Source organism: Salvelinus fontinalis, chromosome 17, assembly GCF_029448725.1.
Source record: "Salvelinus fontinalis isolate EN_2023a chromosome 17, ASM2944872v1, whole genome shotgun sequence".
In the NCBI taxonomy this organism is placed as follows: Eukaryota; Metazoa; Chordata; class Actinopteri; order Salmoniformes; family Salmonidae; genus Salvelinus; species Salvelinus fontinalis.
Window position 1 is genome coordinate 35151018 of NC_074681.1, and position 26876 is coordinate 35177893.

The 26876-nt window shown below is 45.9% G+C and overlaps 1 protein-coding gene across 4 annotated transcripts; it reads left to right on the forward strand.

Annotated features, from left to right (window-relative positions):
- Positions 1 to 627: 627 nt before the first annotated feature.
- On the forward strand, positions 628 to 26528 carry LOC129814225 (5'-3' exoribonuclease 1-like). 4 transcript variants are annotated; one of them, XM_055867198.1, is made up of 41 exons: positions 628 to 1139; positions 2058 to 2290; positions 2421 to 2518; positions 2672 to 2781; positions 2912 to 3022; positions 3435 to 3520; positions 3603 to 3690; positions 3881 to 4049; positions 4188 to 4255; positions 4426 to 4563; positions 4654 to 4811; positions 5018 to 5107; positions 5377 to 5533; positions 5636 to 5755; positions 5846 to 6015; positions 6103 to 6220; positions 7314 to 7406; positions 7511 to 7614; positions 7823 to 7954; positions 8218 to 8380; positions 8524 to 8637; positions 8981 to 9079; positions 9182 to 9297; positions 9405 to 9551; positions 9687 to 9776; positions 10222 to 10357; positions 10613 to 10669; positions 10845 to 10977; positions 16561 to 16630; positions 16829 to 17021; positions 17215 to 17298; positions 17846 to 17935; positions 18043 to 18150; positions 18948 to 19028; positions 19097 to 19216; positions 19387 to 19501; positions 23869 to 24035; positions 24118 to 24231; positions 24359 to 24464; positions 24632 to 24792; positions 25013 to 26528. In XM_055867198.1, exons 1-41 carry the CDS (start codon positions 1065 to 1067, stop codon positions 25298 to 25300), a joined length of 5070 nt encoding a protein of 1689 aa, XP_055723173.1. In that variant the 5' UTR covers positions 628 to 1064; the 3' UTR covers positions 25301 to 26528. The 4 variants fall into 4 exon arrangements, with proteins under 4 accessions (XP_055723173.1, XP_055723174.1, XP_055723175.1 ...); XM_055867199.1 differs by having other exon boundaries at positions 19100 to 19216; XM_055867200.1 differs by having other exon boundaries at positions 17218 to 17298.
- Positions 26529 to 26876: the final 348 nt, after the last annotated feature.

A 26876-nucleotide genomic window follows, 5' to 3' on the forward strand; every position in this document is an offset into this window, starting at 1 on the left:
GAAAATGTTAGTTGGAACTGATGATGATACAATGGGGAGCCTTAGAATCGTGAGAAATAACACGTTAGCGTATTTGGGCAAACAAAATGACGAAAAGTTTAATAACGTAAAAAGTATAACATATCAAAAAGTTGTATACTCGAGCGAGACCAGTCTACACATTTTGACCTTTGAATGGCGTTTCTAGCTTAAACGGTGTGAAATGAGTAGAGTGCGGAAGAAGAAATATGTCGAATACCTAAACTGGGGCTCTTGCTGCGCAAGCCCCACAATAATATTCAGAGAGAGCACTATCCAATAATGTATATAAACCCTGGATTGCTAATGTTATGTATTGGTCAATGAGAGGCTTTGAAGCAACCGCTTAGCCATATTCGCACTCCCTAGAAGAATTCTACAGTGTTTCAATTAAATGTTTATGGGACAAAATTATATGCATTTAAGCATGTTTTTGATGTAGTGGGGAAAGTAACATGAGTACTTTCAAAAGTGTATATAATAGAATAAACGTAGACATTAACAAATGTAGATCAAAATAAATGCATTTCTATAACTTCCACAACATTACATTGGTGGGCGAGTGCCATGATGGAGGCGCGAAGACTTCAAAACAGCACCTCCTTATAGTCATCTAGTGTATATTTAAATAGTTGGCGATGGGCTCTTTCCTTGTGCTGACGTGGAACCGATAAATACTAACTGCCAGTCTCGCCGGAATTTTTAAATGATTGCACAGGAATGAAAGCGCCAAACGACAAGAAAAACAAAGGCCATATTTGTTAGACTTGTTTTTTATATAGGGTGTTTTATTAATAGTTGTTAAAATACTAGCTAATCAGTCACAGAGTAGGCCTACATGGGATAATGTTACTATTTTCTGTTTGAGAGCTGGCATTTAGGTTATTACGTCATTGATTCCACCCGGACTGCTTTACTGGCTGTACAGTTACATTCTACCGAACGGAAACCCCAGTAGCAAAAGCAACTTCTCATGTTACTTTACGCATCTCTTATACCCTTGCATTTGTATTAATTTAACCCAAAATAAAGAGTTTGTGGTCAAGATGGGAGTGCCGAAATTCTACCGATGGATTTCTGAAAGATACCCATGCCTGAGTGAAGTTGTCAAGGAACATCAGGTATGATATCCATAGCCTACTTTTTTGCTACCTAGCAAGCGAATATTACTGTTGCAGGTAACTAGTCAAGCTATCAAGCTAAATATAGCAGGCCCATAACAGTTTCACCTTCACGTATCGATGTTTCCACTCTGCCTGTACGCGCTACTCATAGCTATGATTATTATGGTCATAGTTAAATAAAACAACGTGTTATTGTAGTGACAAATACAGCTAGCTAACCGACGGTACAGTAATATTTACCAACTAATTCAGCTACGTGTTTGACTCAATTTACCTTCTAGGTAGCTAACTAGTTAGCTATTTTCCGTGCTACTACTACTTGCTATCAAGCTCCAGTTAGATATCATAACGAATAGCCTAGTGAATAAGGCAGGCCTATTAGTTTAGCTGAGGAACGCTCTATTCTGTAATCTTTATCGAGGCGGGGGTTGAGTTTATGCTTTGTTTGGTTTGTCAAGTAAATAGAACGTTATTCTGAAAAACAAATATTGTAGTCGTTGACCAGATGTAACAGTTTTACTACCGAGATCACTATTGCCAGATTAGCCCACATTTATTGGCAGGTGTACAATATGCATTAGTGGAATATTGACCACAAAGTCCAAAGTCGAACTGTCGGGAGTCTGTATCGGATGGACTCCCTGAGTTGTGCACCGTTCTGATGGGTGGATGTGGGTTAGCTACACGACTAGTGTTGCTTTCCAAAATAACCATGAATTTTAACTCTGCAACTTTATGAAACAAGAGTCCATATCTGTTTCCAATCAATCCCACTAGATCATTTTGTTTAAATCCTCAACTCATGAACACACTCCCTCCATTATTAAAGTATTGATGCTATTGCCTTCTTATATGGATAGTAGACAGACAGCTGGGCCGACTGCTCTGACACCCCCTTTTACCTCTCTCCTAAAGATCCCAGAGTTTGACAACCTCTACCTGGATATGAATGGCATCATCCACCAGTGCTCCCACCCCAACGACGAGGACGTCCACTTCCGTATCTCGGAGGAGAAGATCTTTGCGGACATCTTCCACTACCTGGAGGTGCTGTTCAGGATCATCAAGCCCAGGAAGGTGTTCTTCATGGCCGTGGACGGAGTGGCTCCCCGAGCCAAGATGAACCAGCAGAGAGGCAGGAGATTCAGGTAATGATCATGATGATAACAACTGCCTTTGTACTTTATGTGCTGTGTCTGTGACCGAGTGGCATAGCGATGCATCACGCAATGTCGTAACTCAATCAACCAATCAATCACGTATATGTTTCTCGTGAAGGTCGGCCAAAGAAGCAGAGGACAAGATAAAGAAAGCCCTTGAGAAAGGAGAGGTCTTACCTTCTGAGGCCCGCTTTGACTCCAACTGCATCACGCCTGGTATGTAGCCTCCCACACAATCCATCACTTCTCCACCAATCTGTCCACTCATACCTCTCATCCAATTCCTAGGGGTTCAGGTAGTCCCTCCTGTTTTAGTCTGTTCTTCAGTTTGGTGCCTATTGAATACGACCCATCATGTCTCTCCTGTAGGGACGGACTTCATGGCCAGGCTACAGGAGCAGCTCAAGTACTTTGTCAACAGCAAACTATCCACAGATAATGCCTGGAAAGGAGTCAACGTCTACCTTTCCGGACACGAGGTGAGGGCTGGGGACACGGCGTGTGTCAGTGTGTACATTTTGTTTGATTAGATTTGATATGTGGATGAGTGACGTTGACTGTACATGCGTTGTAACTGTCTCTGACTGTGACCCTCTGTTTCCCTCCCAGACTCCAGGAGAAGGAGAACACAAGATCATGGAGTTTATCCGCAGGGAAAACTCTGAGCCAGGCCATGACCCAAAAACACGCCACTGTCTCTATGGCCTGGACGCTGACCTGGTGGGTGGCTCGTGTGTGTGTGTGTGACATCAAGGAGATGTGTATATGGTGGTAGATGTGAATGTCTATGTATGTCTGTAATCCAGGGGTGTCCAACATACGGCTAGCAAATCAGATCTGGCCCGCAAGGGGGTCCAATCCGGCCTGCAGATGGTTTGAGTTAAAAAATACTAATATATTTTTATTATATTTTGGGGAGGGGGATAAACTTAATATACTTTAAGTGACTAAAACCAAATCGAAATTGTATAGAAATTAAGCCCAAATGGAAGTCAGAATGCGGCCACCGGGGCAAAATGAGTTTGACACCCCTTGCTGTAATCAGTCAATTACCGTGACAGAATTCTACTGTTGTTTCATTAGTATTAATGAAGGTGTGTTGTGTTAACTACAGTCTCTTTTTCTACTACAGATGATGTTAGGTCTGACCAGCCACGAGCCACACTTCTCCCTACTCAGAGAAGAGGTCCGCTTTGGAGGGAAGAAAAACCAGAAGAGGTGTGTCTAGTGTGCAAGAGAGAGCGGAGTGTGTGTGTGTGTGTGAGAGACCGAGTTATATGTATGTATTCCCCTCCTGCAGAATAACAGCTCCAGAGGAGACAACCTTCCATCTACTGCACCTGTCACTATTTAGGGAGTACATAGACTACGAGTTCTCTGAAGTTAAGGTAAGACAAACCCATACTCCCACAGAATACATTTCTGCTTCAGTGTGACCAGTACAGTAGATGCATATCTACTTGCTTACCGATAAGTGACTAACACACAGTAGCAATTCTCTATGAATGGTTTGAATAACAATGTCAAATGTTTGGTTGGTCCTCACAGTAAGATGTCTGACGATTGGTTGTTTAACAGAACAAGATCTCGTTTGAGTACGACCTGGAGCGTATCATCGATGACTGGATTCTAATGGGCTTCCTGGTTGGAAATGACTTCATCCCTCACCTTCCTCATCTTCACATCAACCAAGACGCCCTGCCTCTCCTCTACCGCACCTACATCAGTGTGCTGCCAACGCTGGGAGGTGAGAACACTCACACACCGTACTCAGACAACACACAATCCACACATACAACGTCTTCCAGCCTTTCTTCCACACAAAACATTTATTTGCGTACCGGCTGGAGAAATTGATTCGCTTCTTTATATTTGACCCATGAAGGGTACTTGAATGAGAATGGCCACCTGAACCTGGGCAACTTTGAGAAGTACCTGGAGAAACTGTCCGAGGTGGGAGAGACCAGTAAACATCCACAATCAGTGGAATTATTTAATTACCATGCATTTCTGATTGTGACGCATGTCTCGCTCTCTTTCTCTCTCTGATACCTGTTTTGCAATCTCTCTCTCTTCGTCCCTTCCTCTTTATCCCCTTTTCCCGCTCTCTTCCTCTGCCCCAGTTTGACAGGGAGCACTTCAACGAGGTGTTTGTGGATCTCAAGTGGTTTGAGAGTAAGGTGGGCAACAAGTACCTGAACGAGGCCGCGGGACGCGCAGCAGAGGAGGCTCACAGCAAGGACACCAGGAAGAAAGACCTGGTGAGACATGCGCCTGCAATGCACACGCAGAGATCCTACAAATACAGATGTGTGTCTAGAAATCCATATTCAATGTCTGTGTGTGTGCAGGACTCTCTGCATCTAACTACTCTGGATGGCGGGAAGGACAGAGCCCCTGGTAGGGGTTTTGAGGAGGATGGTGAAGAAGAGGACATGTTTGAAGCAGAGTTCAGACAGTACAAACGCACCTACTACATGACCAAGATGGGAGTGGAGGTGGTCTCAGAGTTAGTATATCTCACCTTCTCCCAATGTCTCCCCCAAAATTCTCAAAATATTTTCCTACAACCTCGAAGGATCCTGAAATGCTCTTAGAAAAGTTTGTTTCCCCAAAAACGGAGCTGAGCTTGTATGATTTTTCTAGTTTAAAACTAAAGACAATGGCATTGCAGAGCACGACACTCATTTCAACTTTTGTTTGTATTGTTTTCAGTGAGTTTCTAGCAAATCAGGCGTTGTGCTATGTGGAGGGAATCCAGTGGATCCTGCATTACTATTACCATGGAGTCCAGTCCTGGAGCTGGTGAGCCTCTCTGTCTGTCTCTCTGTCTGTCTCTCTGTCTGTCTGTCTGTCTGTCTCTCTGTCTGTCTGTCTCTCTGTCTGTCTGTCTCTCTGTCTGTCTCTCTGTCTGTCTCTCTGTCTGTCTCTCTGTCTGTCTCTGTCTTTCTCTCTCTCTCTCTGTGTCTTTCTCTCTCTCTCTCTGTGTCTTTCTCTCTCTGTCCTTATGTATGTCCCTCTCTGTCTCCATGTCTTTCTGTGCACGCGTGTACTAAAACCTCCCTCTGTCCTAGGTATTACCCTCACCACTATGCCCCGTTCCTGTCAGATGTGAGGAACATAGCCCATCTGAAGTTGACCTTTGACATGGGCAAGCCTTTCATGCCCTTCCAGCAACTACTGGGAGTCCTGCCCGCTGCTAGCAAAGACCTGCTTCCCCAGAGCTACAGGGTAACACACACATACAGACCTGCTTAGTAGCATTGTGGCGACCTATGACATGCACACTTTCTCATAACACACCCGCTTCCGATACCTCCGTTCTGTCCACAGCACCTGATGACATCAGAGAATTCTAGCATCATTGAGTATTACCCTCTGGACTTCAAGACGGACCTCAACGGGAAACAGCAGGAGTGGGAGGCAGTGGTGCTCATCCCCTTCATCGACGAGGTGCTCACAGACATCATTCGGTGACCTACTTCATCCCCGTGTGTCTTTTTATTCTGACGTTACTTATTTATCTGCTGTTTTCCTTTCCAGAGATGTTTGCTTGCTGCGATGGAGCCTTATAACGATCACATGACCAAGGCTGAGAAGGCCCGAAACCGCCACACAGAGTGTGCTGTGTACAGCTACCACGCTGAGCTAGACTACCCTTACACCTCCACCCTGCCTGAACTGTTCCCCAACATCATGCACTGCCATGTCAGGTGAGACACACGCTGAACGCACACACACACACTGAACACACTACTTCCACGAGGCTAAGATACTGTAACGTGATTGGTGGTTTCCAGGGTGACATCGGTTCCCATGGACGCGTGGCACGTGTCGTTGAGCCACGTGGGGCGCAGCGACAACAGCAGCCAGCTCTACTTCCTCGGCTTCCCCACCCTGCAGCACATCAGACACAAGGTACAATAGACGGGCCGGCAGGCAATGAGACGACAACGGAGTGTGAATCGGAAACACGTGATCCGAGAGCAACACAAAACGTATAATAAAATGGAACATGATAATATCACGTGCTGTGTCTCTGTTCACGAAACATGCTGACAGCGTTCTGCCACTAATCACACCCCACAGTCAGTCAACACACAAGGCACAGTTGGCCAACAGTCCCAAGATGATTTGTCAATAAAGATGCTGCAAGCTCACGATCTAGTCACGTAAACGGTCACTCATTAATCCAAGCCCTCGAAGTGTGGCCGGAGAGGTATACAAGCTAGATCTGTTTTGACTATTTTCTAAAGCTAGCCAGCTTCAGTTAGCTTCACGTTCCATTATGTCGCACGCGGCTTGTCGAACAATGAACTCTTTATTGAGACGAGGCTAGAACGTCAATCCGTGGGCGAGTCGGTGTCACATTTCAATTTTGCCTGAAAATCACAATGAAAGAGAAGTTACCCTGCAAATTCAGCAGGCTATGTTGGGAAATGGGCTATTGGAAGTGCTGTCTTTTTTACAAGTATTGTTTATGGTCTTCGGTGTGTTTATCAATGTACGGGCCTTTTTTCCCCCTCTAAAATACTTATCGCGTGGTTTCAAATGCATCCGTTCGTTACTAAATGTGTAGAACGATATGGTCCGGAGAATGACGGAACGATGACGTACTCTTTGCAAGAGGGAGCCAAATTGGATTGGTCCTCGCCTCGTGGCCCAAACACTTCATTCAGAATAAATAGCCTGCCACAGAGCAGGTTAGCTCTGAAGGGTTCGTTGCCAGAGAAATGTACCTGGCTAAAAAGGTGAGCCCAGGTCATGTCAACGGCTATCTCGATTTGAACTCGAGAGTCGACCAATGTTTAGCTCGCTCTTCAATCTCACGCCGTAGTACAAACCCCTCTGAACTGAGGTCCCATTTGAAACCAGGAGATTTTTTTTTTTTTTTACGGGGCTGCATTTACACCCCCGGTATTGACTGAGATTATGTGTATTGGCCGTCTTAGCATCGGAATACTTCTGTGTACGTTTCATATGTAGATGTGTTTTTTTTCTGTCTTTATAGTTCTATAAGAAGAAGCACGGAGTGGTGGTGTTCCAGCAGAGCAGCAGAGGAGAGAACATGATGCTGGAGATCACTCGTAGCAAAGAGGAACCTGTGAGTGTAGATGCACGTACTCGGTCTTGTTTCTATGACGAGCCGATGACTGTGTTGGGTCTGTGTCTGGAGCAGAAACGGTAGATGCTGTTTCTCTCTCTCAGGTGTGTGGCGATGTGGCGGCCCTGGTCCTGGGTCGCTCTGTATTTGTCAACTGGCCCCATCTAGAGGAGGCCAGGGTAGTAGCAGTGTCTGACGGGGAGAGCAAGTAAGATCCACGCTCAGTTCTACTCGTGCTTAAAATAGATGCCACTATTACACCCGAACCGTCACTCAAAACCCTTTACGCCTCTGGCTCTGCCGTTCATTCACTTCTCTTTCGACCGTTACTTTGAAATACACCGTAGTTGTCGACATTCATCGGTCTACCTCAAACACTCCTTTCCCTTCTTCTCCATCACAACCCTCCCTCTCAGGTTCTTCCTGGAGGAGCCGGCGGGAGTGCAGAAGCTGTATGACCGGGACTCTCCTCCCCCCACCAAGGTCACCTACCTCAGTGACAAGGAGCAGAAGGACTGGGTGAAGGACGTCCAGGGCATCACTGAGCAGTAAGGATCCGTTTGTTAAAATCCTACGTTTTGTTATCAAAGGGTAAGAGTTTTTCAGTGAAGGTCGTGTGTATGCGTTTGATTTCGGCATCCTCTTTGGTAGAAGTGCCTTCCTTTGTGTCTATCTTACTATTTTTCCCCCTTAACATTTATTTAACCAAGAAGTCCCATTGTGGTCAGAGCTGATAAGACCACTTGGCCTAGGGGGACTTTGGCAGACCTCTCTCCTTCTTACCTAAATACATCGCAATCTCTCCTCTCAGTTTCAGTAAGCGTAAGGGCATCGTGGTGAATGAGACGGCGGTGGTGTTGTATGCCCAGCTGCTGACAGGCAGGAAGTATGTACCTGGGCAGAGCGGACAGGTGCACCTGGAGAAACAGTGGTCCAAGCAGATAATGCCCTTCGCCTACCAGACCATCGTCAAGGTAGGCACACACGTACAGAGACGCGTACAGACACAGGAATGTACATAGGAAGACACATACTACACACGCATATACACATTCCTCTCTCTCTTCTTCCTCCTTCGCTCGCTCTCCTCTCTCCTCCTTTGCGCTCTCTCTCTCAGGATATCAAGGCCTTTGACTCGTCATCGACTCGCTTCCAGACCCTGGAGGAGCTGTTTCCCCCGACGACCACAGTGTTCATGGTGGGGAACCCCTACTACGGAGCCATGGGAGAGGTCTGTACCGCTTCCAGTGTCTACTTCCTGTCTGAGCCTTACACACTTCCTTATTGACTTGGAATCATCAGTACTGGGGACTCTTGAAGAGTACTGGTATACGTTAGGGCTTTAGGCTTGCTGGTTTTTGTGACCTTGAATTTTAATTGCTGAATTTGAATATCTAGTCTTGCAAATAAATATTTGTGAAAACAAAACGTAAAATGTATGCACTTTTAGATGTGATATAGAGAAATAATATAATATTTTAATGTGATGTAGTAGACGATTTTGGGCGGCTTAATCTGTTGCATTGCATATCATCTTTGCCTTTTCATAACACAATTTGCTCTTGGACATACAGGTGCAGGAGTCTAGTGACGTCATCAAAGAGGGACGAGTGTGGGTGGTGTTCACGGTGCCCTGTGAACCACCGATGGAAGCCTTAATACAGAACCAGCATGTAAGTCATTCTCAAAACGACACATCTCTCACACTCCTCGCCTGCCCCACATGACCAAACGTGTGCGCCGTTGCTAAGCTTACTCCCTCCCTTCCCTGGTAGAAATACTGTGTGAAGTACAGTCCCGGCTACGTTCTGGCCTCTCGCCTCGGCATCACCAGCTACCTCGTCTCCAGATTCTCCGGCAGCATCTTCGTCGGCAGAGGATCCAAGAAGAAGTGAGTGAACACATTTCAAATGGAAGTCTATTTCCCATTTAGTGTACTGCTTTTGACCAGAGCCGTGTAGGTTTAATTAACCATGTGACGCGCTCTCCCTGCCTCAGTCCCCACGGGGAGCAGAAGGCTAACGTGGGTCTGAACCTGAAGTTCAATAAGAAGAATGAGGAGGTGCCAGGTTACACCAAGAGAACTGAAAAGGAGTGGCTCTACTCTGACGCTGTGGAGGAGCTGATGTCTGAGTACCTGGATAGGTGTGTGTGTATCCTTATTTGTGTGTTTTCCTCTGCATTTATGAAACTGTGTTGTCTGTATGTGTGAAACTGCGAACGTGTGCATGTGTTCTTATTTGTGTGCATGTGTAACCTGCATTGTGTCTCCTCCTGTAGGTTCTCTGAGGTGTTTGACCTGGTGTCCAGGAACAGTCACGATGATGTCTTCTACGAGGACGACATCTGGCCTGCGGAGTACGAGAACGGGTAACACTCATACACTCACATTCATGCACTCGACAATCATAATTTACACTGTAATACACTCATAACAGTTAAACCTGTATGCTTGTAACACTTACTCAAGACTTGCGTTCAGTTTTCTTGAAGGCCCAGCGCAGTCAAAATTACTTTTACATTTTATTTCCTGTCTGACCACTCCGACTGTCCTACCAAAATACTTGCTTGAGAAATGTTTGTCTCTTTTTGACAATTTATTTTAATGGAAATCTATTACGTTAAGGTACTCAAATGTTACCTAGAAATGGTTTGATATTGAGATGAAAACAGCTGCATTGGGCCTTTAAACGCTCATATAAAACACTTGGAGGACATTTAATATGTGTAACAAGGCAGAGGTAGATCATAACAGTTGTAGGAATACTGAAGATGGTGGTGATGGTAGTTGTGATGCGGATGGTTTTACGGGCAGCGCGGAGAAGGTGAAGGAGATCACTTCCTGGTTGAAGACCCACCCAGTCGCCGACATCGCCCGCACGTCATGTGACCTGCAGATCCTGGACAAGGCCATCGTGGAGCGAATTGAGGAGGAGGTGCTGAAGGCTAAGGTAACTCGTGGGGGGCCGTCAATCATTTAGCTGTTCTGTCCGTCAACCATCTCTGTCGATCATTTATCTCTACTCCTACTCGCTTTCTTTCCTATCAGTAAATCACCTCTCTACCCTCGTTTTTATGTCAATTAATAATATAGATGGATGCATATGTGGACTACTACTCAACAAGCCCTTCCTTTACTGTCAGTGACTAATCTACTTTTTTTTTTTGTGTTCATGTAGTGACTCTTACCTCCGTCTGTTTCTCAGGTGAAGAAGAGCATCGAGAAAGTACGTGTTACTGTGAAGCCACGTTTGCTCTTCAGGGTGAGTTCGTCACTTTCCGGTTTTTGTTGTTGTGTGTGTTTTTCTGGAGAGTGAGTGAAAATGACATTGAACCCTTGCGCTGTGTTTGGAGCCAGAGTTCCAACAATTCCAACTCCACACCTCTCTAACCTGTGTGTGTGTGTGTGTGTGTGTGTGTGTGTGTCCCTCCCTCCAGCCCTTAGAGCAGCAGCACGGTGTGGTCCCTGACCCAGATGCAGAATACCACCTGTTTGACCGGGTGGTCAACGTCAGAGAGAGCTTCTCTGTCCCCCTTGGCCTCAGGGGAACCGTGATCGGCATCAAGGCAGGTGAGTGGTCGCACGCGCACACACACACACACACACACACACATACACACACCCTCACTCTTTCTCTCATACAGTGCGTTCGGGAAAGTATTCAGACCCCTTGACTTTCCACATTTTGTTACGTTACAGCTTTATTCTAAAATTGATTAAATTATTTTTCCACCCCTGATTATTCTACACGCAATACCCCATAATGACGAAGCGAAAAACAGTTTTTTAGAAATGTTTGCTAATTTATAATAAAAAAAGCTACCTTATTTACGTACACTACCGTTCAAAAAGCTTGGGGTCACGTAGAAATGTCCTTGTTTTTGAAAGAAAAGCATTAAGCAAGAGGACAAGTATATTAGAGTGTCTAAATTGAGAAACAGATGCCTCACAAGTCCTCAACTGGCAGCTTCATTAAAATAGTACCCGCAAAACACCAGTTTCAAAGTCAACAGTGAAGAAGCGACTCCGGGATGCTGGCCTTCTAGGCAGAGTTGCAAAGAAAAAGCCATATCTCAGACTGGCCAATAAAAATAAAAGATTAAGATGGGCAAAAGAACACAGACACTGGACAGATGCCTAGAAGGCCAGCATCCCGGAGTCGCCTTTTCACTGTTGACGTTGAGACTGGGGTTTTGCGGGTACTATTAAATTAAGCTGCCAGTTGAGGACTTGTGAGGCGTCTGTTTCTCAAACTAGACACTCCAATGTACTTGTCCTCTTGCTCAGTTGTGCGCCGGGGCCTCCTATTCCTCTTTCCATTACTGGTTAGAGACAGTTTGCACTGTTCTGTGAAGGGAGTAGTACACAGCGTTGTACGAGATCTTCCGTTTCTTGGCAATTTCTCGCATGGAATAGCCATGATTTCTCAGAACAAGAATAGACTGATTGGTTTCAGAAGAAAGTTCTTTGTTTCTAGCCATTTCGAACCTGTAATCAAATCCACAAATGCTGATGCTCCAGATACTCAACTAGTCTAAAGAAGGCCAGTTTTATTGCTTCTTTAATCAGAACAACAGTTTTCAGCTGTGCTAACATAATTGCAAAAGGGTTTTCTAATTATCAATTAGCTTTTTAAAATGATAAACTTGGATTAGCTAACACAATGTGCCATTGGAACACAGGAGTGATGGTTGCTGACAATGGGCCTCTGTACACCCATGTAGATATTTCATTAAAAATCATCCATTTCCAGCTACAATAGTCATTTACAACATTAACAATGTCTACACTATATTTCTGGTCAATTTGATGTTATTTGAATGGACAAAAAATGTGATTTTCTTTCAAAAACAAGGACATTTCTAAGTGACCCCAAACTTTTGAACGGTGGTGTAAGTATTCAGACCCTTTGCTATGAGACTCCAAATTGAGCTCAGGTGCATCCTGTTAATATTGATCATCCTTGAGATGTTTCTACAACTTGATTGGAGACCACCTGTGGTAAATTCAATTGATTGGACTTGATTTGGAAAGGTTAACACCTGTCTATCTAAGGTCCCACAATTGACAGTTCATTTTAGAGCAAAAACCAAGCCATGAGGTTGATGGAATTGTCCATAGAGCTCAGAGACAGGATTGTGTCCTGTCTCTCCTCCTGAAGAGGAGACCTTACAGCTTATCATAACATCATTTATTAACCCTTTAAAAGGTAAAAGGCCTTGGTTTAACCCTCTTCATTCCACTCCTTTGAGGCCACAAGGCCTCAACAAAAGCAAAGCAACTCAAGCATAGTAATTATAATAATCATCCATAAAAGGTGCATTAGATTGCAAGCAAATCCTAAGGAGATTGAGGATCGAATTAAGGTTCTGAGGGATGAGGAACATAAAGCATAAACATGCCTGGCATAGCCTTATGAAGTACCCATTTCCCAGCTGCACAGAATGCACAAATGCAGAACAAGCACGGGGGCCAATAATGGGACTAAAATGGAAAACAACTTAAATCCAAACTGGCCTAGTTTATCTTTCAACCACCCAAACGGGAACCAGGATTATTCTCCTGTGGGGGTGTAGGTGTCAGCCAACTGTGTTAATTATTTCTAAATCTCTGTCATATCAGAGTCCGGGAGAAGCCTAACACATTCCGTGGGGGGGTAATAGAATTTAGGGCCCTTCAATATCCCCCTCCTTATTTAGGATGTAGTCTAATGCCAGGCTATGCCTGGCTGTAACAGCTTTAAGATTCTGAACATCAGTTGAAAGAAGGGCAAAACCAGCAATAGTCAAATTCATATGGTCCTACATGGAGTAGATGATGTTGTTAATTCAATCACCTACGACCATTGATCCAAACACAATTGCTCCAAACAACTCACTCTGACACTGGGGGTTTTTCAAAACGACTAAATACGAACCACTAGGCGTGGCTCATCTACTCAGGTTCTGGACCACGTTTACCCATTGATTACTGGTTTTCAATTGGTTCCCCTGCATCTCTATTCCTCTGAGCAGAGACTGCTGGTGCAGAATAAGAACAACCAAAAACATGTACCTTAAAGGTTTACCCCAAGTTTTCTTTTTAACAATGTGACCATAGTGGTCATGTGTAACAACGTCTGGGTCTGGGTGTGCACTCTTATCTGGTATGATGGTTGGAACGTCTTCTGGCAGTGTGATAGGTGGTGCCACCCCTGACGCTCCTGGACCTTCACTGCTCTGGGTGTTGCTGGGATGACCTGTTATGGGCCCATCCATCTGGGGTGGTTCCATATTCTCTTGTGCACATTCAGCTTGATCCATTCTCCAATGTCAATGCCCTGTTCTTGAACTTCCTGGGCCTTCCTGTATTGGGAATACAAAGACCTAACAGCATGGGTTAGTTCCTTCATATATTTACTCAAATCATCATCCAGTGTAGTCAGGTCAGTCAGTTTTGGAGTCATTGGTCTGTGTAAAGGAACGTTCATTGGACGGCCAGTTAAGAGCTCATGTGGGCTAAGCCCTGTTCCGTGGTTTATACTATTGCACATTTTCATCAGGACTAAGGGGAGACATTCTACCCATAACTTCCCTGTGGAGTGGCATGCTTTGGCAAGCCCCCCTTTTTATGGTTTGATTAGCACTCTCAGTAATCCCATTACTTTGTGGGTGGTAGATACAAACTTCTGATCTATCGCCAATTGGGCAGCTACCTGTGCATCCACATCTCCTTTGAAATGGGTGTCATTGTCTGCGGCGAGAACTTCCGGAATACCAAATCTAGGCATCATTTCCCTTACCAGAAGTTTTACTACTGTTTTGGCATGACAGTGCACGGTTGGAAATGCTTCGACCCACCTGGTAAAGCGGTCAATTATTACCAGGCAGTATCTCTTTCTTTCCTCTCGCTCAGCCATGTCTATGAAATCCATAGCTAAATGGGTCTACGGGCCACCCGGCGCTGGGAATTTCTCTGGTTTCAGGAGGGTACCCTTACCAATGTTGTATTGCATGCATGTAGTACATTTATACACGTGTGTTTTGCACATTTCAATCAGATTTGGACAAAACAAGGTGTCAGATATTAGTCTAACCATCTCCCCCCTTGGCTGGGCCAGGCGACACACAGAGGAGACAAGCGGTAGAGGCAGAACTGGTTTGCTAGAGAGCGATTGCCTCCACAGGCCATCAGGGCCTCTGGAGCAGCCTCTAGACTCCCACAAAGGGTGATTAAGTGCGTCCACAGCCTGGTGTTGGTCCAGCTCAGTGATTTCAGATGTTCACGGGGAGGAAAGCATAACAGCATGAGTATGGCAGTGAGAAGCAGCAGAATCAGCAGCTGCATTACCTAAACTGATGCTGTCAGTGTTGCCTCGGACCTTAAGAATAGTCAACTGGGCTGGAAGCAACATGGCTTCAAGCAGGGCCTCAGTCTAAGGTTTTTAATAGGGGTCCCAGACACGTTAAAGTCCCTACCTTTCCAAACCCCTATCCAAGACAGGAAAACGCCAATGGCGTATGCAGAGTCAGAATAAATGTTAACCTTCAAACCACTATCCAATTGACATGCTTCAGTGCTAGAAGCTCAGCGTGTTGTGCTGAGCAATGTTCAGGCAAAGGCTGTTCAATCAACAATGTCTTATCTAGTGAGACTATACCAAACCCTGCATGTTTCCTACCAGTCTCCCTATCAATAAAGGCAGAGCAGTCAACAAAGAGAGTAACGTCAGGGAGATCAAGAGGTTCATCATAAAGGTCAGGCCTGGCCTTAGAATCATCATGTTGGACTTCATCAGGAAAATGTCTACCCAGTAGGCTAATGGGAGTGGCCGGAGAGTTCAGAAAGGGAGCCTTAATAGTATTACCTTCCCCCAGGTCAATTGTTGTATCTTCAGAACAGCTTTTGAGATATCCCAGCGACTCCCATCGTCTTAACTGACTTAGATGTGAGTCCCAGGCCGAGGTGTTGGCCTGTAGATCCAATGCTGGAGGTGTGAGCTCCAGTGTCTTAAAAATGGTACCTCTTGATCGTTGACCTTCCGAGTAATGATTGGTTCTTTGGTACCATCTGGAAATATGTACTGGTGACACTGGAAAAGGGGGTTAGGGCATCCCTATTGTTGATTATTCTGCGGTGGGAACCACGCGTGGTTTGTCACAGGAGACTGTTGGGGCCATCCATGCTAAAACAGGTTTTAACACACACACGGGGGTCTCCTGAAGAGGAGACCTTACATTTTATCGTAACATAATTTATTAACCCTTTAAAAGGTATAAGGCCTTGGTTTAACCCTCTTCAGCCCGCTTGGCGTTTCCCAAAAGGCACCTAAAGAACTCCCAGACCATGAGAAACAAGATTCACTGGTCTGATGAAACCAAGATTGATCTCTTTGGCCTGAAAGTCAAGCGTTACTTCTGGAGGAAACCTGGCAACATCCCTACGGTGAAGCATGGTGTTGGCAGCATCATGCTGTGGGGATGTTTTTCAGGGGCTGGGACTAGTCAGGATCGAGGGAAAGATTTAATGGAGCAAAGTACAAAGAGATACATGATGAAAACCTGCTCAGGACCTCAGACTGGGTTGAAGTTTCACCTTCCAACAGGACAACGACCCTAACAGCCAAGACAGCACAAGAGTGGCTTCGGGACAAGTCTCTAAATGTCCTTGAGTGGCCCACCCAGAGCCCGGACTTAAACCCGATTGAACATCTCTGTAGAGACCTGAAAATAGCTGTGCAGCGACACCCCCCATCTAACCTGACAGAGCTTGAGATGATCTGCAGAGAAGAATGGGGAGAAACTCCCCAAATACAGGTATGCCAAGCTTGTAGCAACATACCCAAAAGACTCAAGGATGTAATCGCTGCCAAAGGCGCTTCAACGAAGTACTGAGTAAAGGGTCTGAATACTTATGTAAATGTCATATTTCAGTTTTATTTCATTTGCAAACAATTCTAAAAACCTGTTTTTGCTTTGTCATTATGGGGTATTGTGTGTAGATTGACGAGGGGGGAAAAAATAATGTAATCCATATTAGAATAAGGCTGTAACAAAATGTGGAAAAGGTCAAGGGGTCTGAATACTTTCCAAATGCACTGTACAACACACATGCGGTCAGCCTCTCGTCTTTGAACAGTCTCTAAACTGATGTTTAACCTCTCTCCCGTGGCAGCTGATCGGGAGGCTGAGGTGTTGTATGAGGTTGTTTTCGATGAAGAGTTTGCTGGTGGACTTACTATCAGGTACAGCCTAATGTCTGTGTTTCATATAGGCCTATGTCAAGTGTTTCAAGCCTCGATCAATTGCATGTTACCTATTACATCGTTTTTTTTGTTTTTTTTACGTTAAGTATCTGCGTTTTTGTGACTGGCTATTGTGTGGTTGTGACCCTGGATCTGGTGACTGTAGCTCGCCTGACTCTGGTGTGTTTCCTACTCTAGGAGTGCGGCGAGCCGTGGCTACAGGTTGCCTCCCTGTGCCTTAATCAACCTGAGCCACGGGGGCCGTGTAGAGCAGGGCTTCCACAAACTGACCGCCGTTGTCAAGCCCCAGCCTTCCTCCTCCCACCAACACAACAAAGGACAGCTGGGCGGGCTGAACCACTCACCGCGATCACCCTTCATCTCCACACAGGTTGGGACTGGAGTAGAGCATGTCCTCCTAAAACAACTGGCCTAACCACTCCCAGAGTAACCAGCATAGATCAAGATGAATAGCCTCCAACTTTTTATCTCTGTTCCTCGCATTTGCCTACCTTTCTCTCTGTCCCTCCTGTATGTCTTGATGTCAACCTTTCCCTCTCCCTCTTTCCCTCTGTGTCGCTCAGCAGCAGAATGGCAGACAGAACATTCTCAGGGCAGACACTCAGGGCAACAAAAACTCTGCACACAAAGCCAGCCCGAAACCTAAGGTAATCTCGTTCTGTCGCTCTCTTTCTGTCGCTCTCTCTCTCTTTCTCTCTCTCTGTCTCGCTTGCTCTCTCTGTCTCTGTCGCTCTCTATGTGTTTGTGTGGGATTTACTGTATACAATACCTTATTTGTGTGTGGTGGTGTGTAGCCTCTCTCTCGCGCTCTCTCAATTCAATTTGCTTTATTGGCATGACTTAACAATGTACGTATTGCCAAAACTGACTTTGGAGATTTACAATATTAACATATTTGAACTAATAATAATCAATATTGACAACAGCAACAAAAGTAATCAAGGGTCAAAATAACATTGAACAATAACAGTAAGCATAGAGGACATTGGTTGGTCTGTCAGATACTCATCTTATGGCAGGCAGTAATGTAGTGCGCTGCCAACCCACAGCTCTCTGCATCCTCCAACAGGACGGGTAGCCTATCCTCATCAGAAGTCTTTGAGACCTTGAATAAGGATTTCAAATTTGGGGAAATTACACTAATGGTTTTATATTTTTTACATTTTGTCTCTCTCGGTCTGTGTGTGACTGCAGGGTAAAGATGAGGAGTTCAGTAATGTGTGGCAGTCTCTGCAGAGCTCTGGAATGCCCCAGAAACCACCAGCTCACTGGCAACAAGACAATGTGAGTCCATTCATAAGGTTGAACCATTGTCACCATACTCGCGTTGTGATCAACCTCGTTCTTGGTTGTGTCACCTGACCACCATCTCTGTGTGTGTCTGTCCCCAGTCGGGTAAGTCTGCCTGGGGTACAGGGTCTCCCGGACAGGAAGTGCAGTTCCAAGGGCAACAAGGCAGGAACCAACCCCAGAGTCAACAACCGCAACCTCCCAAACCTGTGAGTCACCACTTTATCTAACCCTAACCTTTGACCTTGAAAAACCCCTCTGTCCCTTCATCCCTAACCATTGAACGTTACACCCCTAAACATTGAGTCGCAGCTCTTTGATGCTGACTTTAGGGTCTGACCTCAGATCAGTGTTTGTCTGGACAGCAGGTTAGAAACACTACATTATTTTTAGCTCTAACCTGCCATGCAAAGGAACCCTTATCTCTTTAACTCTGCCACTCAGTATCTGCATCCAGTCCTTCTTGAGAAGAATGCAGTTTTTCAGACTGTATTAACAAAGTACTTGCAGGATAGTTGCTTGTGTAAACCTAGTGATCCAAGTCAAAAGTCTTCAGTAAAAGTTACTTAGCGCAACAATCATTACATAAACTACCTTACACGTCTGTTCTTTCATGCATGTGACACCTCTGAGGCTGTTACCCTGTCAGGCAACCATCAGGAGACTACAGATCCCAGCAGCTCAGGTAGTGGAGAACTACAACTCCAATCGTCACCAATAGCAGACCAGAGGCCTCATCCTCAGCCGACAGCATAGCCAGGAATCAGGACTACAAATGAATTGAAACTAGTCAATAAAATGCATTTTGCAAAAGCAGATTTCAGTGTAGGTTTGGTTATTACAAGTGGAAGGCTGTGAGTGTAGTCCAACTAATACAACTCAATGAAGATGCATATTGACTATAATTGTATTATTTTTGTTGTAAGATCTCAATGTGCAAGTATGACTTCTGTGAGGGAGAATGAGGTGTGTGTGTGTGTGTGTTAAACTTCATGTTGTTTTATAGGGTCCTGTAGGAAGTATCAGACTCCTCAAGAGAAACGAAGATGTCAATTCTCTGTTTCCCGCTCAGAACGCTACAAAGAAGGTACAGACGCGCACACACACACACACACACACACACTCACACACACAATCTTACCCACTTGTCTCCAGCAGACAGAGTTCGAGGAGTTGATCGCTAACCTGAAGATCTCCAAGGGCAACGAGTCAGCTCCAGCCAAAGAGCCCACCAGCCAAACAGAGGAGCCGCTTTCTCCGCAGTCATTTGCTATGGTGGGTACTAGTACTCACTGGTTGGTGTTACGCTATAGTGGCCCACTTCAAACTCTTTTAAATTAGAATGATCTGCTCCTTCCCTTGTGGTTGGTTGTAGTAGTCCTGTTGTGATTTGGTTAGGTATGGTCAGTTGGCTAATTGTGGTTGGTTGGTTCTCCTGTGTGTAGAAGGGAACTCTGGCCCTGAAGGAGATGCTGAACATTGGCGCCGGCCCGGACTCCACTAGTCCCGCCTCATTCAACCCACAGCAGCAGAACAAGAGACGACCAACCAAGAAACTAGGTGATTTCAACTATGTGTAACGCTACATGTTTAGTAGAGCCTGACTGATATGTTTTTTGGGGGGGAGACACTTATGGATACCGATATACACTACATGACCAAATGCATGTGGACACCTGCTCGTCAAACATCTCATTCCAAAGTCATGGGCGTTAATATGGAGTTGGTCCCTCCTCTGCTGCTATGACAGTCTCCACTCTTCTGGGAAGGCTTTCCACTAGATGTTAGAACATTGCTGCGGGGACTTGCTTCCATTCAGCCACGAGCATAAGTGAGGTCTGGCACTGATGTTGGACAATTAAGTCTGGCTCACAGTCGTCGTTCCAATTCATCTCAAAGGTGTTTGATGTGGTTGAGGTCGGGGCTTTGTGCAGGCCAGTCAAGTTTCTCCACACCAATCTCGACAAACCATTTATGTATGGACTTGGCTTTGTGCACTGGGGCATTGTCATGCTGAAACAGGAAAGGGGCTTCCCCAAACTGTTGCCACAAAGTTGGAAGCACAGAATCGTCTAGAATATCATATTCTGTTGCGTTAAGATTTCCCTTCACTGGAACCATGAAAAACAGCCCCAGACCATTATTCCTCCTCCACCAAACTTTACCGATGGCGCTATGCATTGGGACAGGTTGTGTTCAACTGGCATCCGCCAAACCCAGATACGTCCATTGGACTGCCAGATGGTGAAGCGTGATTCATCACTCCAGAGAACGCATTTCCACTGCTCCAGAGTCCAATGGCGGCAAGCTTTACACTACATTGACATGACATTTTAGTCATTTAGCAGAGGCTCTTATCCACAGTTAGTGCATTTAGCTTAAGATGGTTAGGTGGGACAACCACATCACAGGCATAGGAAGTACACTTCCCCTCAATAAACGTAGTTGTCAGAGCTAGAAAGGGGGGTGGGGGTCAAGTGCAAGTGCTGGTTACGTGTTATTTTTATTGTTTTTTGGGGAGGGGGTCAAGGTGAGGAGGATTATTGTAGATACTGTTTCAAGAAGTAGTGTTTCAGATGTTTTCGGAAGATGGGTAGGGACTCTGCTGGCCTAGCTTCAGGGGGAAGCTGGTTCTACCGTTGCGGTGCCAGGACAGAGAAGGGCTTGGGCTGAGCGGGAGCTGCCCTCCCATAGGGGTGGGAGGGTCAAGAGACCTGAGGTGGCAGAACGGAGTGCTCGGGTTGGGGTGTAGGGTTTGAGTACAATCTGACGGTAGGGAGGGGCAGTTCCTGTTCCGTAGGTAAGCACCATGGTCTTGTAGTGGATGCGAGCTTCAACTGGAAGCCAGAGGAGTGTGCGGAGGAGTGGGGTGACATGAGAGAACTTTGGAAGGTTGAAACCAGGTGGGCTGCAGCGTTCTGGATAAGTTGCAGGGGGTTGATGGCACAAGCGAGGAGCCCAGCCAACAGAGTTGCAGTAGTCCAGACGGGAGAGGAAGGGCGCCTGGATTAGAATCTGCTCCGCTTCCTGTGTGAGGTAGGGTTGTACTCTACGGATGTTGTAGAGCATGAACCTACAGGAGTGGGTCACTGCTTTGATGTTTGTAGAGAATGACAGGGTGTTGTCCAGGGTTACGCCAATGTTCTTTGCACTCTGAGAGAGTGACACTGGAGTTGTCAACTGTGATGGAGAGGCATTTTAGCAGGCAGGCCTTACCCGGGAGAAAGAATAGTTCCGTCTTGTCACGGTTGAGCTTGAGGTGGTGGACCGACATTCATGTTGAGTTATCTGTCAGGCACGCAGAGATCCGTGTTGCCACCTGGGTTTCAGACGGGGGGGAAGAAGAAAAGTAGTTGAGTGTCATCCGCATAGCAATGATAGGAGAGACCATGTGAGGAAATGACGGATATGACGGAGTTGAGTGACTTGGTTTTTAGAGAGAAGACGAGAGGGCATAGAACTGAGACATGGGGGACACCAGTAGTGAGAGTATGTGGTGGAGACACAGATCCTCTCCACGTCACCTGGTAGGAGCGGCCTGTCAGGTAGGATGAAATCCAAGAGTGTGTATCGCCAGAGACGCCCAGCCCTGAGAGGGTGGAGAGGAGGATCTGAAGGTTCACAGTGTCAAAGGCAGCTGATAGATCTATGAGGATGAGAACAGAGGAGTGCGGAGCCTCCGTGACACAGAGAAGAGCAGTCTCGGTTGAGTGATCCGTCTTGAAGCCTGACTGGTTAGGGTCAAGAAGGGATACAGGACTATAGTTTTTGGCGTCAGAGGAGTCGAGTTTTGGTTTCTGTAGGAGGGGAGCAGCTCGGGCCATTTTGAAGTCAGAGTTGATGCAGCCAGTGGTCAGGGATGAGTTGATGAGGGAAGTGAGAAATGGAAGAAGGTCTGGAGGAGGGGATGGGGTCGAGCAGGCAGGTTGTTGATCAGCCAGACCTCACTAGGTGCAGGATTTCATCTGGAGAGAAAGAGGTCAAGGAGTAGGGTAGTTCTGTGTGTGTGAGACCAGTGGACTCAATAGGCTGAGTGAATGAGTAGCGGATGTCGTCAACCTTTTTTAAAAAGGGATTGACAAAGTCATCCGCAGAGAGGGATGGTGGAGGGGGTCGAGGATTAAGGAGGGAGGAGAAGGTGGAAAAGAGTTTCCTAGGGTTAAAGGCAGAAGCTTGTGCCTCCCGAGGGGCGCGGCAGGCATTGCAGTGCTAGAGGCGTCACTACAGACCCGGGTTCGATCCCGGGCTGTGTCGACCCATGAGGCGGCGCACAATTGGCCCAGCGTCGTCTGGGTTAGGGGAGGGTTTGGTTGGCCGGGATGTCCTTGCCCCATCGCCTAAGCAACTCCTGTGGCGGGCCGGGCGCATGCACGCTGACACGGTCTCAAGTTGGATAGTGTTTCCTCCGACACATTGGTGTGGCTGGCTTCCTGGTTAAGCCAGTAGTGTATTAGGAAGCAGTGCGGCTTGGCAGGGTCGTGTTTTGGAGGGCGCATGGCTTTCGACTTTCACCTCTCCCGAGTTCGTACGGGAGTTGCAGCGATGGGACAGGACTGTAATTACTAATTGGATATCACGAAATTTGGGGGAAAAAAGGGGTAAAAAGGCAGGGGCTTGAAATTTAGAGTGGTAGAATGTGGCTTTAGCAGCGGGTAGAGAGGAGGGAATGAAAGGATGATAGGTCCTCTGAAAGTTTAGCTTTCCTCCATGTCCGCAGCCCTGTTCTGTAAGCTCACAATGAGTCACTGAGCAGGAGGGGAGAGCCGAGCGGGCCGGGAGGAAAGGGGACAGTGCAAGTCATAGGATGCGGAAATGGAGGAGAGTAGGGTTGAAGAGATGAGATGGAAGGGTGCTGGTGATGTCCCACCACTGTTTCTTCTTCACAATAACAGCACTTACAGTTGACACGTGGCAGCTCAAGCAGGGCTTGTTGGAAAGGTGGCATCCTATGATGAGGCCACGTTGAAAGTCGCTGAGCTCATCAGTAAGGCCATTCTATTGCCAATGTTTATCTTTGGAGATTGCATGGAAGTGTGCTTTATTATATACACATGTCGTAAACTGGTGTGGCTGAAATAGCCAAATCCACTCATTTGAAGGGGTGTCCACATGCTTTTGTATATACAGTGCTCTCGGAAAGTATTCAGACCCCTTTACTTTTTCCACATTTTGTTACGTTACAGCCTTATTCTAAAATGGATTAAATTGTTTCCCCCCCTCATCAATCTACACACAAAACCCCATAATGACAAAGCAAAACACGCTTTTAGAATTTTTTGCGAATGTATTCAAATTAAAAAACTTTTACTCACATTTACTTAAGTATTCAAACCCTTTACTCAGTACTTTGTTGAAGCACCTTTGGCAGCGATTACAGCCTCGAGCCGTCTTGGGTATGGCGCTACAAGCTTGGCACACCTGTATTTGGGAGTTTCTTCCGTTCTTCTCTGCAGATTTTCTCAAGCTCTGTTAATTTGGATGGGGAGCGTCGCTGCACAGCTATTTTCAGGTCTCCAGAGATGTTTGATCCGGTTCAAGTCCGGGCTCTGGCTGGGCCATTCAAGAACATTCAGAGGCCTGTCCCGAAGCCATTCCGTTGTTGTCTTGGCTGTGTGCTTAGGGTCGTTGTCCTGTTGGAAGGTGAACCTTCGCCCCAGTCTGTGGTCCTGAGCGCTCTGGAGCAGGATTTCATACGTTGTGACATTAATGAAATCATGAGAATGTTTAAGGGTTGAGATCAGCATGACATTTCCTTTTTTTCACCTATTCATTGAATATTGGTTATCCAATATCGGCTGATAGTGTTGGTTAACCGATATGGGATTTAGTGGAGATACTGTACAACAGATATTAAACCAGTTGTTCTATATTCCCTTTCTCCTCCTTACACCCTTAAACCTCCCTTTTTCTCCCTTCTTCCCCATCAGCGGCGAGGATGGGCGACTCTGTGTTACCCGGGGCCCCAGCAGCAGCAGTCTCTCCCCTGCAGTCCCCCCAGCCCTCCATGGTTCCCAGTGTGGCCTCAGAGCTGACCAGGATCTGTATGGGCCTGGGTATGGCCCCGCCTGACTTCACCTTCATGCGCAGCAGACAGGTGAGGCAAATACACACACACACAATCTTGCGTACAAGACACACACACGCACGTATTCAAGCACAATCCCGCTCTCTCCCAGGGTCTGCTGGTGTACCAGGTGAAGCTCTCCAGTGGTCTGGTGGTCCAAGGTCCCCAGTGTCAGTCCGAAAACGAAGCCAAAGAGAAAGCAGCTCTTTTCGCCCTGCAGCGCCTTGTGAGTGTGGTGTGTCCTTCCTGTATATCTGTGTGTTTCCTCCTTTTCTTTCTTTTGTTATGTGTATATTTGACAAGTGTCTCCATATTTGTAGGTTTTCTAACCCCTCTCTCTCTGTCTCCTTCAGAATTCAGTGGGTTCTGGGTTCCCCCTGCCACCGCCTCTGTTCTCTGGGGTCGGACAGATAAGGGGAACGCCCATGGGACCCATCCCTAACATATTTGGTCAATCGGGTGAGCCCTGGCGTCATGTGGGTCGTCTATATTGATACTGTACTGTACGACCTCTCTGGGTGCAGTAATGCCCTTTCACCTTGATAGGTTTTAGACACTAATTAATTCTGGATGTGAACCAAACCCTTTCACCGTTTCACTCTCTTTCTTTCTCTCCCTCCCTCCAGGTGGTCTGTTGATGCCTCCTCAGGGGTATGGTCCCCTACACTGGGGCATGCCCCTCCCGCCTCACCAGGGCCAGCCCTTCTACGGGGGCACCTTCCCTGGCGCCCGGCCCCAGGCACCCTCCGTCCCCATCGGCTCACACAACCAGTTTGTCCCCTTGCAGGTAGGAGCTCCAGGACCTGTTTCTATAGTTCACATTTAAATCACCACAACAAAAGAGTTATGCGTGCATTTATACGGCCAAAAGATACATATTAATAGTATTTGGGGATTTCACCACAGATTAACCCAGAGAAATGGCCATGATTAGCTCTTATGTTTGTTTGTGTGCTCCCATGGTAACACACCATCTTAGCCTCTGACTAACCTACGTTTACTGTCAGGTCACTAAGAAGCGCGTGTCCTCAGTCAAGAAGCCCCAGGAGTTCTGCAATGCGGCTCACACGGCCAGGAACCAAGCCCCGGGCAGTGAATTCCCGTCTCACTCCCAACCTTCCCTATCCCCGGCCCCCTCTACACCCCCAAAGACCACCCAGGTAGCGGGGACCCCATCCACGCCCCAAACACCACGCCAGAACCCCTCGGGCCATGGTCACACCCCCGGCTCTGCCTCCAAGAGGAAACACAGGAAACTGGCGGTGAACTTCGAGGCAGCCAAAGTCCAAGAATAATCCCCTCCCGTTCCTCTTAGGTGTTGGTTTTTAGGATGGTGTTATAATCTGTTGGGTCTCAATGGCACCCTATTCCCTGTGGTGCACTACTTTTAACCAGAGCCCTATGTAGTTGTCCTATGTGGCTGTAATCAAAAGTAGGGCACTAGATGAGGAATAGGGTGTCATACGTGTGCCATTTGAGATGCAGACTCTGTTCTGGATAATGTGAGGCAATAAGGTCTGATAAATCAGAATGCCGTTGTTTTTATGTTGTGTTTGCATCATGTTTGTGAGATGGATTTCTATTCTCCCTAATCTCGCCAGACCTTGTGGTACATGGTGTCCTTCTAGTTGGTCGGTCTATGATTGGAGCCAGTAATCAAGGGCTTAATCTCTTTTAATCTTTCCCTTCGTTTGTTTCAAGTCTCTATTTTACCAAATTTATTTTTTATTCTGATCAAAGTATTTTGTCACAATTCTGTGTTTTTAATGTCAATCGTTTGTAATTGCTAATACTAAATCAACCTACAAAATAGTAATGTGAAATGAACTTCACACGTGTTAACCAACAATTAGGCCTCAAATGCAGTATACTGACTGACAGCATGCAAACACATCACTATGACAAAATTCTGGAATTTCTTCTCCACAGTATAACATAACACATTTCTTCCAGTAGAAAATAATTTTGAAATGGAATTCAAATCATCTCCTGTGGGACATCACCAGCACCTCTGTTAGCTGGTTGATCCAAGCCTTAATGGAGAGATGTTTCTGGTTTTTAAAATATTTTCATCCACCATATTTCAATCTGGATTTTATGCCTTGGTACCCTTTTAAATATGACACACTGTTTTTTGTTGCCGACAGTACCAAGGCTGAATCATTATTCATTAACTTGTAACCCACATGTACAGTCTCGAGTCTTACAAGCATATTTTTGGGTCTCGCTTTGTTTTTGGATTTGTACCTTTTGCCTCTTTCAACACGTGGTCTGAACTACTGGGTTCTGGCTCTGTGGGTATTTTAAACATCTGAACCAAAGCACACCTGTTGTATGTCCTATTGTTTTCTTTCTAAATTAATTTGAGAGTTTTTATAAGAAAACCCTCAAATACCCCCCCCCCCAAAAAAAAAACTTTCAAAAACCATAAAACTAAGGAAATGTAGCTTGCTCTTTTGATGCAGGAAAGGTGCTGTACGTATCCAATGAATAAAGACATTTTTTGTTACCATGACATCGATACATTTATGTATTTGTCAGCTTATTTGATTATTTTGTCATGGGATTTTGAATTTGTGAGTGGGAGAGATGTATAACTCATAATGCTTTATATTAGGCCTAGATGTCTGAGTATAAAGTGAACATGACAAAATGGCCACAAATCAAATTGTATTGGTCACATACACGTGTTTAGCAGATGATATTGCGGGTGTAGTGTAATGCTTGTTTCTAGCTCCGACTGCAGTAATATCTAACAATTTCACAACATACCTAATACACACATCTAAGTAAAGGAATGGAATTAATATATACGAGCAATATCAGAGGGGCTGAGGACTAAGATACAGTAAAATGGAAACAGAATAGAGC